Here is a 14,997-nt window from a genome sequence, read left to right as displayed (position 1 = left end):
GAGAAGTGCGTTATGCCTGCAGAGTGATGCAAGTTCTGGTGTGCACCATGCATTCAGAATGGTGTTTGCATTTTGATGATGAAATTTTCTAACTGTCGATGCATAGTCAAGACCACTTTGAATGTATCTGGTTAAAGCAGCATATGAAGCATTTATGTCCCCACCATCTACCCACTGGAATTGGTGTTGCTCAAAATATGATCTAGCCCTTTCATAATCTATATGTTTATATGAGTGTCATTTTGGCTCACTGGGAGTAGGCCTATAATTAGATGTTTTTGAAATATCTAAACTAAAGAGCAAGAGATTATGGTCACTCATATCATCAATTATGTTATCTACAGACCAGTTATTAAGTTGTATGCTGCATAAAAAGTGGTCGATTAGTGAATTGTTCGAACTCAGTCTGGTAGGGTATATTGTGTTACAGTTTTTAAGGCCATAGCTCTGCATGAACGATTTATATTCATTAGTTAATACTGCATTTGAGAGTAAATTTATGTTAAAGTCACCAACAACAATTATATTTCTATGTTTTATTTTGTTGAGTATTATTTCTATGTCATCACATACCTGTGTCCAGTTTGAAGTGAATGGATTGTAAACAGCTATAATAATATAACTACACCCTGACTTAGAAATCTCCAGAACCAGAATATTATGATGTTTTTGGACATTATGGATGATATTACATTGCCACAATTTGTTTTAGCGTAAATTGATACTCCCCCACCCTTAAGTGATTTTTCAGAAGGAATTCTAAAGGAATGAAATGCTTCATAACCTGGGATATTGTAAAAGTTAGACTCATCACCGTTTACAGACAACCATGTTTCGACAACAACTATAAAATCGATATTCTGAATTAACTCTATGCGATCAGCAATCATCTCTGACTTACCATTTCGTATGCTACGTGAATTGAGATACATTATTCTCAAGGTTGGAGCAATTGTTCCAAGTGAGGTAACCAAATCGCTATATTGAAAGTATGAGTTCCATTGTCTTGCTGTCATTAGTGTAGTTTAAATGAAGAGGACAGAAACAAATATACATAAATATAAAACATAAGAAGGAATCTGTGAAGACTGACAGCTCATTTAGGCCTAGATGCTGCGAGCCTAATCAATTTTTCAATATCGTCTTCACATTTTATTGTAAATACTTCGAGGGAGGTGGCAGAGATTTTTGCCAGAATCCTCCCTTGTCTCACAAATGCAGGTTCAATTCCCTTTGTCCTAGCATCACGAGCCTTCTTGAAGAGAGATTCATTGTAGGGCGTAAGGTGTTCGTTCAAGTACATATTCACTTTTGGACCACCAAAGCCTAGGAGAGAAGAGGTTAGGATCTTCTGGCGTCTTGCTGATTGCAAAAGAGCATCCTTTTTCCAGCGTTGGACAAATCTGACTATTACGGGCTTCACACTGGTTTTGTTGAAAGAAGAAACCCTGTGAACAGTGTCGATGCTGTCCGGATGTATTGGTACATCAAGGATTTCTCCAATTTTCTGGACAACTTCGGTTAAGTTTTCTTCTGAGTGGTACGGAATCCCGGATATTTTCATATTATTAGCTCTTGAATATTGTTTTAGTTCTTCAACGTCGAGTTTCAGCTGTGTCACTTCTCCGGAAAGGGTGCGGTTATTCGATTTTAAGTCTTGTACTGTGTTGTTCAGCACTATGAGTTCTGATTGCATTTTGCCCACCTCAACACTAAAATCGTCAAATTTGTCACTGACAAATTGAACAGAAGTCTTCAGTTCTTTATACACTGACTCTAGTTCACCAAGTTTTCTTAATATTACGTTGAATTTTGTGGAAATGGAATCTTGTAAATTTGAGTCAGGTGGAACGTCAAGCTCAGGTTCGAGTGACGCCGAGTTGCAGGTCAAACATATCCATAGCCTATCCTTTTTTGGAAGACTAAGGAGGCGATCTATTTCGTGTTTGGTTGACCTCATGCATTCTTCCTTCATGTGAAACCACTTAAGGCACTTTTTACACTTTACCTTCATATTATTATCTTTAAATTTCTCGGAGCACTTCACACATCTATCCGCCATGTTGCTAACATGATATATTATGTAGTTTTAGAATTATTTAGATGGGTTTGATTTCAAGTTTTAGATTATTTAATTTTCGAGTAACACTTCGTCCTTATGGAAGCTCGAATCGACTGGGAAGTATTTGATCATGTCAAGAATTAATAAGTGATAACTATATGTATTTAGCGGTCGCACTATAGATACGATGTACAGGATTTCAAATGTCAATGAGACTCGCCCCTCCCCCACTAAGCGATAAAAAGTCTGGATGGTCACCATTCATCTCAGTGACCCAGAAAACTGTAGATTCCACACTGTTTTCGATTATTTTAATATCTCACTCCCACCTCACCCACACCCCAAAGGGACTGAACATGAATTTTAAAAAATTCGGAGTGTCACTAATCACTTCAGCGACCACGAAAACTATGGATTCGATAATATTCTAGATTATATTTATACCACCCCCTCGCCCCCTGCCCATAAGTGTGCTAGGGTGTGTCTTACCCTCACGCGGTTTGTCTCCTGATACTAATTGATAAGTGTACCAAGTTTAGTGAAATTGCTCCAGTGATTTAGGAGGAGATGTGTCATTTACACACACACACGCGCGCGCACACGCAAACATCAATTTTTATATATAGTAAGAAGAAGAAGATAAAATATTTATATATAGTTTTTCGATTAATTTTATATCTCACCCCCTGCGCTCCCCACTTGGACTTGCAAAAAATCCGGAGTATTACTATTCATCTCAGAGACCCTGAAATCTATGGATTCGAAACTGTTTTAAATTATTTCTATATCTCACCCTCATTTGCTCCCCACCTAAAAGGGGGCTGGACTTGGACTTTAAAAAGTTCTAGAGTATTACTTTTCAACTGAGCGACCCCGAAAACTATGAATTCGACACTATTCTCTATTATTATTAAAACTAACCCCCCTGAACCCCTCCCTTAACGGCGCTAGGGATGGCTTAGCTCCCACAGTGATCGTCTTCCGATAGTAAGTAATACGTGTACCAAGTCTGGTTGAAATTGTTCTAGTGGTTTAGGAGATGTGTCATTTACTTACACACACACACTTACATTTTTATATATAGTAAGATTTTTATACTCGTACTTCACCCCATTTCCATCCCCGCCCAAAGGAGTACTATGAGTGCCTTACACAACAGTATATTTTTTCAAGGTATTAAGTCTTATTTGTACCAATTTTGGTTAGCATTTATGCCCAAACGTACATACATAATCTCACTGCTCTAGAATCCTGGAGCTGACGTTGCCATGGTTACGGCAGTTCATTTCTTGATCCGATACCTAGAGCAGGGGTAGTTTGGTGCCAATATCTCCGTAACGGTTGGTTTTAGGGCCTTAAAACATGGTTTTTGGGCCCGTAGGGCTTACCGAGTTTTGTTTTTTTACGTCAAGATGATTAAATCGAGCTTTGTCTCGTCCTTATACGACAAATTCGATATTTTGCCTATATTAGCCTATTATTTTTATATTTCTCCCCCGTGCCCCCCACATCGAATTGTTTTGAAAATAAAATACAGCCCATGTTACTTACTGGCATGTACCTTTCTATAGGTGAAGAAATGTTTAAAATCGGTTCAGTAGTTTTTGAGCCTATTTATTAAAAAGCAAATTTTTCCTCTTTATAGTAATAGTATAGAAAACAAAAATATTACCAATAGTTCAATGTCTTTGTAGACATTCATTCTTTGATCATTATCACCGTTTTCACTTCTCACATTCACGACAAAACACCAAGCTATGATGTTTACATACATACTTCTTGCATTCGGAACACACCACAGTGGTCTTGGTGTGCTTGGATCGTGGCCAGATGGAGCACTTTCCGGACGATCGATTGGAGGTTGATGCCTGAGTGGGTATCCCAACTCTCAGTCGTTCCGCAATGGCCAAGCGAATACTTCTCAAAAGGGTGGCAGTTTGAAGTCTGTGTGTCATCCAAGGTTTCATCAGTTCTTCACTCAATGTGAAAATAAAATCTTCCCTACATTTTACTTCTTGATTTTGTGCAAAAACGTTCTTTCTCTAGATTATGTACCCATTCAAGCATGCAGCGTTTGTCATCCCATAGAAAAGGCAAAGTGGCCACCGTTTTGTTTTCCTGTCACAGTTGTATGTTCAACACATCTGGTCAAATACAACAACGCCTCTCTTTATAACATTGTAGAAGTAAGTCATCTCTGGGAAGTTAGAGTTCTTCATCATAGACTGGCCTTGGTGCCTGTTAGAGAGTATGTGGACACTTTTCCTTCCTGAATTTGAATCTCCTTAGTGGTAAAATTTATAATGTGCTCAATCATATGTTCAGTTATAAACAGTTTTATTGCATTTATTTAGTTATTTAACCCTTTGGCGGATCCTTTCGCGTGAGACCCGATTAGAACTAGGTTTCTCCGAGGTGTTCTTGTTGCTCTTGTAGGAGGCTTAGATGACCAGCGGTAACCATTCTTTCCTTTCAAAGAAACCTTGTAATCAGACGGAACTTGTGACCTTTCCTCTCGCTGAATACTAGACACGCCTGCATGATTATTTGATGCATCAGTGGAAGTAATAACGGGAGTACTCCTTTGCTTAGAATTTTCAGTTCTTCTTTTCTTACTATGCACCACAGTATCTTCGCTCGTTGAGACGGGCTCACATTCATCCTCTGATGGAACATGAGTAAAAGCATCTTCCTCAACGTGGTCTTCCACAACACTGTCTATTTCTCCTTCACTATCAGAACAGTCCTCTAAAAGATTTATACTTTCGCACTCTGACCTCTCTAATTCGCGTAAAATTTGTTTGTCACTTTGAGGAGAATCTAGTTTGTTAACATATATCACGAATGACACAATTATATTTCAGATAACTTTCAAGAATAATGCTAGCGACACAAGAAAAAAAGTTACATTAACGGTACAGTGGGGCACGCCATGCCCCGGAGACACTGCTTTGGGTATAAACAGCTGTCACTGATAAGAAGTACACACATTGACTGAAAGACAGTCAAGGTCAAGTGAAATTCAGAAGAGATGGCCGCTTATCAGGTATACCACCATCACGTAATCGGGGAACGAAAATTCTGTTCCAGGGTTAAAGAGGAAATTGCAAGAACTGTAGATGGTGACGTGGCCACGATGAAGATGAACGTTGTAGGACAGTCTCCAGACAAATCTCTGTCTATAGGCGCCAAAGATGCCCTAGAAGTGCTGGGCTGTTCGCCCCAACGCGTATTTCTTACATTGATGCCACACAGTAGGAAAATCAGCTGCAGGCGTTTTGTGCTTTATCATTTCCTAATATTTTACTGAAACCACCTATATGCATCACATTTTGTATATTCAGCAAATATTCAACTTTACAGTTGATCTGGTCACGAAGATACGGAAGTTACGATAACCGGGGATAGTATGATAACAGATCGACGCGACACATTAGAACCACGGATTCGTGAGCTGAGTTTTCCTACGTCGGAAATTTTTTATTTAAGTAGAAAATTGTGGATGCCCACATTATTTATCATGACATCATCGCAAACTGGGGGTAATTTCAAGGTATGTTTTCATCCTTTGCCTTTTTAACCGCATATTAATAAATTGGATATTATTTAATGTTTCAAAGCTAAGAAGCCTAACTTACTATACTGTACATTCCTGTTTGACACCCGAAGCTCAGTACGGAACGAAACGAAAGGCATACTCTAAGTCAAAACGTGGTAGTCGTTGAAGCAACCGTTCCACTGTTTTGTAGTAATCTTTTTCTCTGGCATATATTTTCATCGTAGGCATTTCCATATTTTTGTTATACCGTCATGCGCCTTCTCATGGCCATCAAATATCGCAAACAAATCCCTAATATCCTCCATGTATTTTATTGCTAATTGTCTAAATATTTCACTAAGTTCCACTCCCTGTCTCAGTCTCTGTTCAACCACTCGCACCCGTACCTACATCAGTTTAACTCCTCTATACTTGCCACAGCCTCGAATATTTTCCTTTCTTTTAACTCTTCGGTACTCGCGCCGTTGTAACAAGTACAACAGTCGTCTTTTTGTTTTGTTTACAAGTTTAGCCTTTCGGGTGATGGGCTTCACGAATGGGATATTCCTGTCTCACCACCTCTGCTACCCCACCATCATCGGTCACCGACCTGCTCAAGGTCAACCAGTTTCCAGCAAGCTATGAAACAGTATACGTCGCGTCTGCTGTGCGTTTTACAACGCGCGAGTATTTTCGTAGCGAGTTTTCGTATCTATATTCTTCTGTTCACTTAATTATTGTTGATAGTGAAGTGAACATGTCGGACTATCTTCTTACCAGTGAAGTTGAACGTATACTGCAAGAGTGCTTGGATGAAGATGACGATATAGATGTGTTTCAAGACAGAAATTCAGATTTTAGTAGTGATTAGGCTAATGAATACAACAGTGTTTACCAAGACAGTGAGACTGAAGGTGAAGAAAAGGATTGTGAAGAGCTTCTGGCTGCTCAGGATTTTGTTCATGGTAATAATGGGGAGACTATTTGGTGTACTAAAGGGGTAGCAAACATTGGAAGGATTATAAAACGTAACATTATGAAGCAACTCCCTGGACCGAAACATTATTTAGTAGAAAAAGGACTTGCATTAATTGGAACTTATAAAAAAACAGCAATACCTCCCTCGCTTTACGTAACAAAAGTGAGGAGGTTGGAAGTTCTATTACGAACTTCAGTATGATAAAACTTTAGTTTCTTACGTGACTAAGCAAAACAAAGGTGGTTTACTTTTATCTACAATGCATGATTCCGAAGATACAGATCTTGAAACTGGTAAGCCAGTAATGATTATCGATTACAACAAGACTAAGGCAGGAGTAGACACATGTTACCCAATGTGCGCTTCTCACTCTTTCAAGAGTCTTTCGTATTAATTAACATAGCAAGGATCAATGCCAGGGTCATTTGGAAGTTTAATATCAATGGCGAACTGCCTCCAAGAAGAAAAGTTTACGTAAGAACTTTGCCATAAGTTTGATGAGAAGCCATTTGGAATCAAGAGCTGAAATAATTCACTTCCTCTTGACTTTTACTCTTTCTTGGCAAGATACATACAGACATTAGGAGAAGAAGAGGTAGCCGTACAGCCTGCGAAGAAGAAGAAAGGAACCTGCTGGTTATGTGGAAGAAAGTAAAATTTGTCACCGTCAATGAAGTGCAGTTCGTGTTCACGTTTTGTGTGCAAACAACACACACAGAAACAGGTTCTTTGCTTACGCTGAAAACAAGGTAACAACGGAGATGAAGAGAGTGAGTGAGTGATATAGAGTGAAATTTAGAGTGAAACTGAGTAAGCAAAAATGTGACTTAGGCAAAGTGTAACATTCCATTGTATTTATACAAAAAAAAATTGATGTTAAATTACAAATGTTTATAAATTTCATAATTTGTTCTTTACAAAAAAGAAATATTTAATAACTATAACAATGTAAGTTTCTTGGAAAGTCATTTAAACATCATTTAAAAGAATAAAACAAATATAAAGACGTTTAAAACGTTACAACGTGGTAAGAAAGTATGTTGTAAAAAGTACAACTCGCAAGTACTCGTGTGATGCAAGAGGACGCGAGTACCGAAAGGTTAAAGAGGGGAATAAGAGCACTTTATTTCCATTCGTTCATCCTTTCTTCCCCTATAAGAATGCTGTGAGTAAAGCCATACATCCTCTTCCACGGGCTTTCGATATTTCCACTGGTTTACCGTACGGCATGTTGCAGATTTAGGGGCTGCCTCTCCGAGGCTGTAAAGCCGTGGGCGGTTCACTCAGCTGGACGTTGGTTCAGTACCCCGTAAGGAAATCGAAGAAACGAGATTTAGACTTCTGGAGTGCCACATGGTGCCAATATTTTCTCATTCTACAGCCTCAATGAGTACCAAGTTAATTCCTGGAGGCAAAGGAGACCGAATATAGATCTAACCATTGTATCGCACTTAGTCCCCGGGTTACCTTCCACTCCTCCAAAGGCCTTCATGTCTTGTACAGAGATGGCTTTGCTTTTCTTATATTGACGTTTACGGAATATTTACGTTTATACCTTGATGGAATGAAGCTTTGTGCGTGTATTTATTCTTTGTATTTTCAGAACCATTTCATCAAATGTAACGTTGAGAGTCGGCAGTGAAAATTTCAATCTTGGATCCATTCATCATGCATCACGCATTATAATTCATGAAGAATTCATCCATGTGGAAGAATATGGCATATTAGTCAACATCGAGAACGATATTGCCTTAGTGGAGGTAAATACAATAACTTTAACAAAAACTTTTAATTTTGTATCTTGAATATGTCCACAGTTCCGTGTTATATAATTGCTAGGAGGGCATGGTTACTGTATAAGCCATAAACTAGGATGTGTAAGATAGCTATTACAATAAACTTTGTTCGTAGTTACTTTTTTCTGTGAGAAGAGGAGTTTGGGTAAATTGCATCAAGTAGTGTGTACAATAGTACTCAGCCACTATCTTTCTCTTCTCTAAACTGGTGTTGCTTATTGCCATACTTTTCAGTATCTACAATTATTAGGCTCTGAATGAATCCAGTCTAATGCTTTAAACATACACCGATTAAATATGCTGCAATAATTTCTAAAATATATCCTTACTGCATTATTTAACTCGGTTATATACAAGTTACTGATAGTTATGGAAAATGTATTAATCATTTTCATATAACACATTGCACCCGGCACACTTACTGCTTATTCGCTTTCCGAGAGCATTCTGAAGCTTTTCATGTCAAAGTTGAAAATGTATATTAAATATAGGAGTTCCATCCTCAGAGGCGAAGGTGAAGGGCAGTAAAAGGCTCACTTCATCTTCGATTTCGAAAAAACTACTCTTAACCAGAATATATCTGTATTCGAGATTAATTAAACTTTTCCTTCAATAATTTCAGTGAGTCGTCAGAGTTCGTACTTCAAACGATCTGCAATTTTTACAAGCCACTACGAGCCAATGAGCACGTTGCTACATAACGTATGTTCAAGAAGGATCCTCTTGACTACCAGATCCATTTAGAGTGATTGCTTAGCATTTTGAATAGTATTAGGTCACTGGGATCCAGTAGTCTATACACACCTCACTCCAAGTCGCCATATATATCGTTTCTCTCGTAGCCCATGGACGTTATCACGCACAAGTGCACATGGCCGTGTAGACGACAGGCACACCCTTTGTTTGTTTTATTTTCTCAGGATTATTTCTATTCGTGTATACGGAATGTAACTTTAACATGAATTACTCTAAAGGACTTCACAACTGCCGGTCTGTAAGACCACTTAACAGGTCACTAAAATGGTTAAACAATGTGGAAAGCTCAGCTTGTTTCTATCGTATTGTACAATAGGTTCCGGCAATGAGAAACTGAACACTGTCATAAACCTAAGTGTATTCGCCATCTAGTACTGCCACATAAATCCATACAGAGACACACTATGGCCCTTATTTTCCTGCACGACTGTCACACATTCATGTGGCATACTTCTGATCAGTCGATGGACCTCCGCCTGAAGCATGTTCTCCCGTTCTTCGACCAGAGCATTTGTAAGTTTTTGAAGTATCTGAGGGACTCTTGAACGCTGTCGGGCTTGATCTAGCTTGTCCCATAAGTGCTCAGTGGGATTGAAGTCGGGTCTCAGAGCGAGTTATCCCATCGTTTGAATCTGAATTTCCCCAAGGGTACCCTTGGTTACGGCTGCTACATGCGCCCTTGCAAGGTCTCGTTGCAGTGATAACTGGGGACCCATAACCGCTGAAATGAGTATAAAATGATCGGCCGTAATAGTCTCTACCTACCTGGAATCCGTAAGTCCGTGTCTGATCACCGCATAGTCCGTGGAGCCAAGGAGAGTGATGCCACCGCAAGCAGCACCGAACTTGTCCACTTCCTAGACTGCTGCCTCTGTATACCATGTACACCTGTCTCCACGGTGACTGATATACCAGCAGACGTCCATCACAATGCGTTAGGTGAAAGTGCGATTCATTAGCGAATATCACATTGTGCCAGTGTCAGAGTTGCCTGTTTCCACGTGCATGCGCAAATATCAGTCGGTCTCTCCTGTGACAAGGCGCTTTCCTCAGATGGTTTCCACGCCTTCGTAAACTTGAACCTGTTACTCTGTCTGATGCGAACGGTTTGGTCACTGGCACTTGCTACCCACATATTATTTTAGTGCTCCCGGACCGTACCATTACGCCGTGGAATAGTAGAATTGACTCCATACCGGTACCTGTTCTCTCTCACAGGCGCTTTTCGCTCTCTACACTGGCCTGGTCCCCTAAAGTAGAATCCTGTTTCCAGGTCATTTGTACAATAGCATGTAAAGAAGCTGGTACATGGAATCTAGTCACGTAGGGAGTACGTTCATCGGAGACGGTTGGGGATCACTTGGACAAGATATCACTCCATGCATGGCCTTCTCGGATACTCGTTGCAGTGTTCCACCGAGGGTGACTGTCCTGTCGATTCATGGCGTGTGGAATTGATGCATTCCGTGATGATAGGTATGACGTCTAAACACTTTCAGTGCTTTCGTGGTAGGAATATGCGGCAACACTTCGCTAACTCACGCATAATCTGTTCACATGTTTTCGATTCTGGGTGGTGAACCCTACTCAAAACATGCTTAATTTCAAGATTATCCAACTCGTGTTTGAATATCGCAGGCGTGAATTGTAAACCATGGTCACTCCATATACTTTCGGGCTTGCCCATCTTAGGATTAACGTTAATCTTTATCTGGTTCACGACGGAACTTGCGTTAGCTTTCTAGACTAAAACACAAAGTTAAAAATTTAGAAAATTCATCCTTGCATGCCAGAACGAATTTTAAACCTTGACGGGCGAGAGGCAATCCACCAAAAATATCTATAGCGAATAGTTCACTTTGTTTGCTGGGTAGTAGAGATTTAGGTACTTGTTTCAACAAAAAGGTATTCGGTTTGATTCGCTGGCAAGGTTGCACATTTTGAGTACCTGCTGTACTATTCTTTTCATTCTTGGCCATGTACAGGTTTCCTGTAGTACGGCTGTCACCTTATTAATACCGGCATGTCTAACCGTGAGTTATCCTAGTAAAATTAGGTCACTTCGGGAGACATGTGGAAGGACAATCCGGAATCTAGTGTGTTCGTCGTCTACGAACTTGTGGAGGAGGCTGTAAAATAAAAAATGAAAAGATGTTGCCTTCTTCTGCGCTTCGCTGAAACGTGAAGTATCGGGTTCGAGTACCTTCTTAAAATACTCTATCTTAAGACGAGTTGGGGATAGTTAGCCTGTTCTTGGCTGACATCTTGTATTTCCCTATGATGTTCTGATCTTCATCATCTAACACGGCCAATTTAACATTTACTCACTCCGGATTAGGTTTCCTGCTGAAAGCATGATCTACCACATTCTGTTTTCCTGGGCAATGTTCCATGGTCAAATCTAATTGCTACACGAAATGTGCCCACCGGCAAACTCGATCTCTTCGTACATTGTTGACAATGAATGTCAATGCCTTATGGTCCGTCTTTATGGTGGATGGAAAAACATAAAACTTTCTCCACTGACTCGATGCAGCAACAACTGACAACATCTCGAAATCCGTTGTTGTGTGTTCCATCTCGTGAGAACGTAATTTCCTGCTCATGAAAGCTAGATAAGTGATCTCAGATGGTTTCCACGCCGTCGTAAACTTGAACCTGTCTTTCTCTGTCTGTTGCGAACGGTTTGATCACTGGCAGTTGAGTGCTCCCGTACCGCACCAGTACGCCCTGGAATAGCACAATTCACCTCATACCGGTACGTGTTCTCTCTCACCGGAGCCTTTAGCTCTCTGCACTGGTCTGACAGGCCTCTCTTGCTACAGAATCGCACAAATCCCTATGTAGGATGCATCCGAGTGGATGATGTGTCTCCTATCGAAATAAGGATATCCCAGCTTGACCGAATTACCTAACATCTGTTTTGTTTAATGAAAGGCTTCCTCGTGGATAGACGACCAACGCCACCTGTTGTTCGCCTTTAACAGTTGCAGTAGAGGTGCCACTATATCTGTGTATGCACGACAGTGATCCGCAAAAAATTGGGATAAAAGTAGAAATTGCCTGATATGCTTGACTGCTAGGTGTAGGAAAATTTTGAATGGCAGCATTTTTAACTGAGTTAGATCTAATAGCACTTCCATCAATCACGTGTCCTAAAATAGCGTACTCCTCTATGAAAAATATAAATTTTCCAGATTCACATCAAAATTACATTGGTTTAGGTCTGCCAATTATAAATCAAACTTTCTGAGGTGGTTCGTAGACGATATGTTAATAAGTTCGAGAACTTTAGAACCTAGCGGAGGCTCGTGACACTAAGAGCTCACGCTATATACTGACTGCTCTATGCTGTGGGCCGATGACCTTCGATATTAGCCCCCTTAAAACAACAAGCAGCAAGCTCTATGCTGTGCGGTAAACATGCTTCTCAGAAAATTATATTATTACTAACTCCGCAACACACTTTCAAAATGCGATATTAGCGGTATCGAAACCAAATGGCTCTCTTCGAATATGCTTGTAATCGTGGGAAATTAACACGCGTTTGGTACCCGAATATGATCAAGAACAAGCAATTAAGGACATATTAAAAAATTGGAGGAATCATCCGGTCGTCTCCTCACGGGTCCACGATACGTCGTCTTCCTTCTCGCGCCGTTAATATCTGCCTGGAAACTTTGTAACACAGGTTAATATCGGAAGTCTTCACTGGTTAGCTTGTAGCCGAAATGCAGGTTAGGATATATTTTATGATATCCGCTATCGCGGCATTAGTCCGGTCAACCTTTAGCAACGTAATTACGGGATACCTCCCTGGTTATGTTTCAGTCCTTTTCAGCAGTATCCCCGATGACCGCACACGAATTTGCATACGGTATGACTCTGTATAATAGACTGTATTTAGTACAGGTAACACTTTTCGTATGAGCTAAAATAAAAATACAAGACCCTATTGCATCACTGCCTGATGAAAACCATTTTATATCTCGAACTCGTGCACGATGCACACAACACGAAAATCTATGACTCATTGGAGAGGGGTTGCATTTACACTTTCCTTTATATAGTCCGAGGAGACCTACGGGCCAATGGTGATTCCTCGTCAAATAGGAAGCTCCGTCCCTTTCTGTTCGGCCAGCTACCTCGCAACGGATCTCTCAAATAAGTTGAAAATAAACAAAACAGGCACATGCTACTCCAATAATATCAAAGGGAATTGTCCTCATCGTGGATCTGTGGTATATGGCTCTGTAATTTATATGCGGGATCGAATTCAAATTATTCCAGACCTGGGTATTTTGCGTTAGGGGCACCCTGACGTTCCCCAATTTCAATTCTCTCGCTGTCCCTTGCAGGCTGTTTACTGACTCTCTTTTCTCCTCGCGTACCTAAGCCATCGACGGGGTTTACACTAGTGAAGTTACGGCATCCTGCCTTGGTTCATCTAAGGGAAAACCGCCTCACCGAGCTTGCTACGGGTTCGACACTTTTTTACTCACGGTCACCCAGCGTCCCCCAGCTCGTTCCTTAGCTATAAATTCAAAATGTTCCGCAGTGTTAAATCAGTGCAATTGGACCGTTATAGGATACTGTTCAGTATACCACAAATCATGAGCAAAAACACTACGGGACATGCACTACAAGACATGCATTATTTTTTAAGATTCCCTTCCATATTCATTAAGTCGTCTGTTGAATTCGGTTTCAAACTGATTAAATTCTTCGCTAAAATTCACAATTATTAGTGCGCATGACGAAAATATTCCTTTACGGAACCTCACTGTTGGCGTGTCATGTTACAAGGTACATACATTTTTGGATGGATAAACTACCCATCGGACGTACATTGAGACGATATCTTACATCCATTCTGCTAATGAAACTACACACACGACGGTTACCATATGAGTTCATGATTCCATTGACCTTTCTTACGAAGACTCCTAACATCATTCATACATCTGTTCTACGGCTAACACAACTATTCATGTCATACTACGATATGTTTCTCAGATATAAGCCTATGAATCATCCTCACGCATTTTATTTTTATCAAGATCGCGCCCCCACCTGCTACGCTGAACAGGGACGTTGCGGGGGATGGGAAGATTGGAATGGATAGACAAGGAAGAGGAAAGGAAGCGGCCGTGGCCTTAACTTAAGTACCATCCCGGCATTTGCCTTGAGGAGCAGTGGGAAACCACGGAAAACCACTTCGAGTATGGCTGAGGTGGGAATCGAACCCATCTCTACTCAGTTGACCTCCCGATGCTGAGTAGACCCCGTTCCAGCCCTTGTACCACTTTTCAAATTTCGTGGCAGAGCCGGGAATCGAAACTGGGTCTCCAGTGGTGGCAGCTAATCACACTAACCACTACACCACAGAGGCGGACTCTTCTGTTTTTCTCCTCCTTTAACTTACAATTTCACACAGTTTCAAGAACTCTTGGAAGGGAGAGTCGGTCCTTACATTGAATTATTCCAGCTCATAGGGCAATTGTTGTAGAATTCTAGTTCTGGGTTGGTCGGTTCTCGCAGTGAGTCTGTGTCATTTTTATCTCATGTGGACCGAGTCCACTTCTCGTACGAGGTGGTGTAGCTGTTTCCAGGCACACCCTCGGTGGTAATGAGCTTCATGTGCCATTTTAATAACATACCAAACCTCCTGGCTGTACTGGGAATCGATCCCGGGCATCGGAGGACGACAGTTAATACTGCTTACAGTTACGCAACGGAGGTGGACACTGAGTCCTACATTTGGATTCGATACTGCCGATTTTCCCGAATCCAGGTGCGATTCGCACACATCTTCATGAAATTTCATGTTGGACACAGCGACGGACAAGTCCTTTATGGTTTATTT

The 14,997-nt window shown here is 40.7% G+C and overlaps 1 protein-coding gene across 1 annotated transcript in view; it reads left to right on the top strand.

Annotated features, from left to right (window-relative positions):
* LOC137498900 (brachyurin-like) overlaps nucleotides 1-14,997 on the top strand; it is a 60,179-nt gene that overhangs the window by 17,702 nt on the left and 27,480 nt on the right. The window contains exon 4 of the mRNA XM_068226647.1: nucleotides 8,183-8,339. Coding sequence (XP_068082748.1) covers nucleotides 8,183-8,339 — 157 coding nt within the window. The remainder of the gene's footprint in view (nucleotides 1-8,182; nucleotides 8,340-14,997) is intronic.

This window comes from Anabrus simplex, chromosome 3, assembly GCF_040414725.1.
Source record: "Anabrus simplex isolate iqAnaSimp1 chromosome 3, ASM4041472v1, whole genome shotgun sequence".
NCBI lineage: Eukaryota > Metazoa > Arthropoda > Insecta > Orthoptera > Tettigoniidae > Anabrus > Anabrus simplex.
The sequence above is the reverse complement of the archived record's forward strand: the minus strand, read 5'-3'. Positions and strand labels throughout refer to the sequence as shown.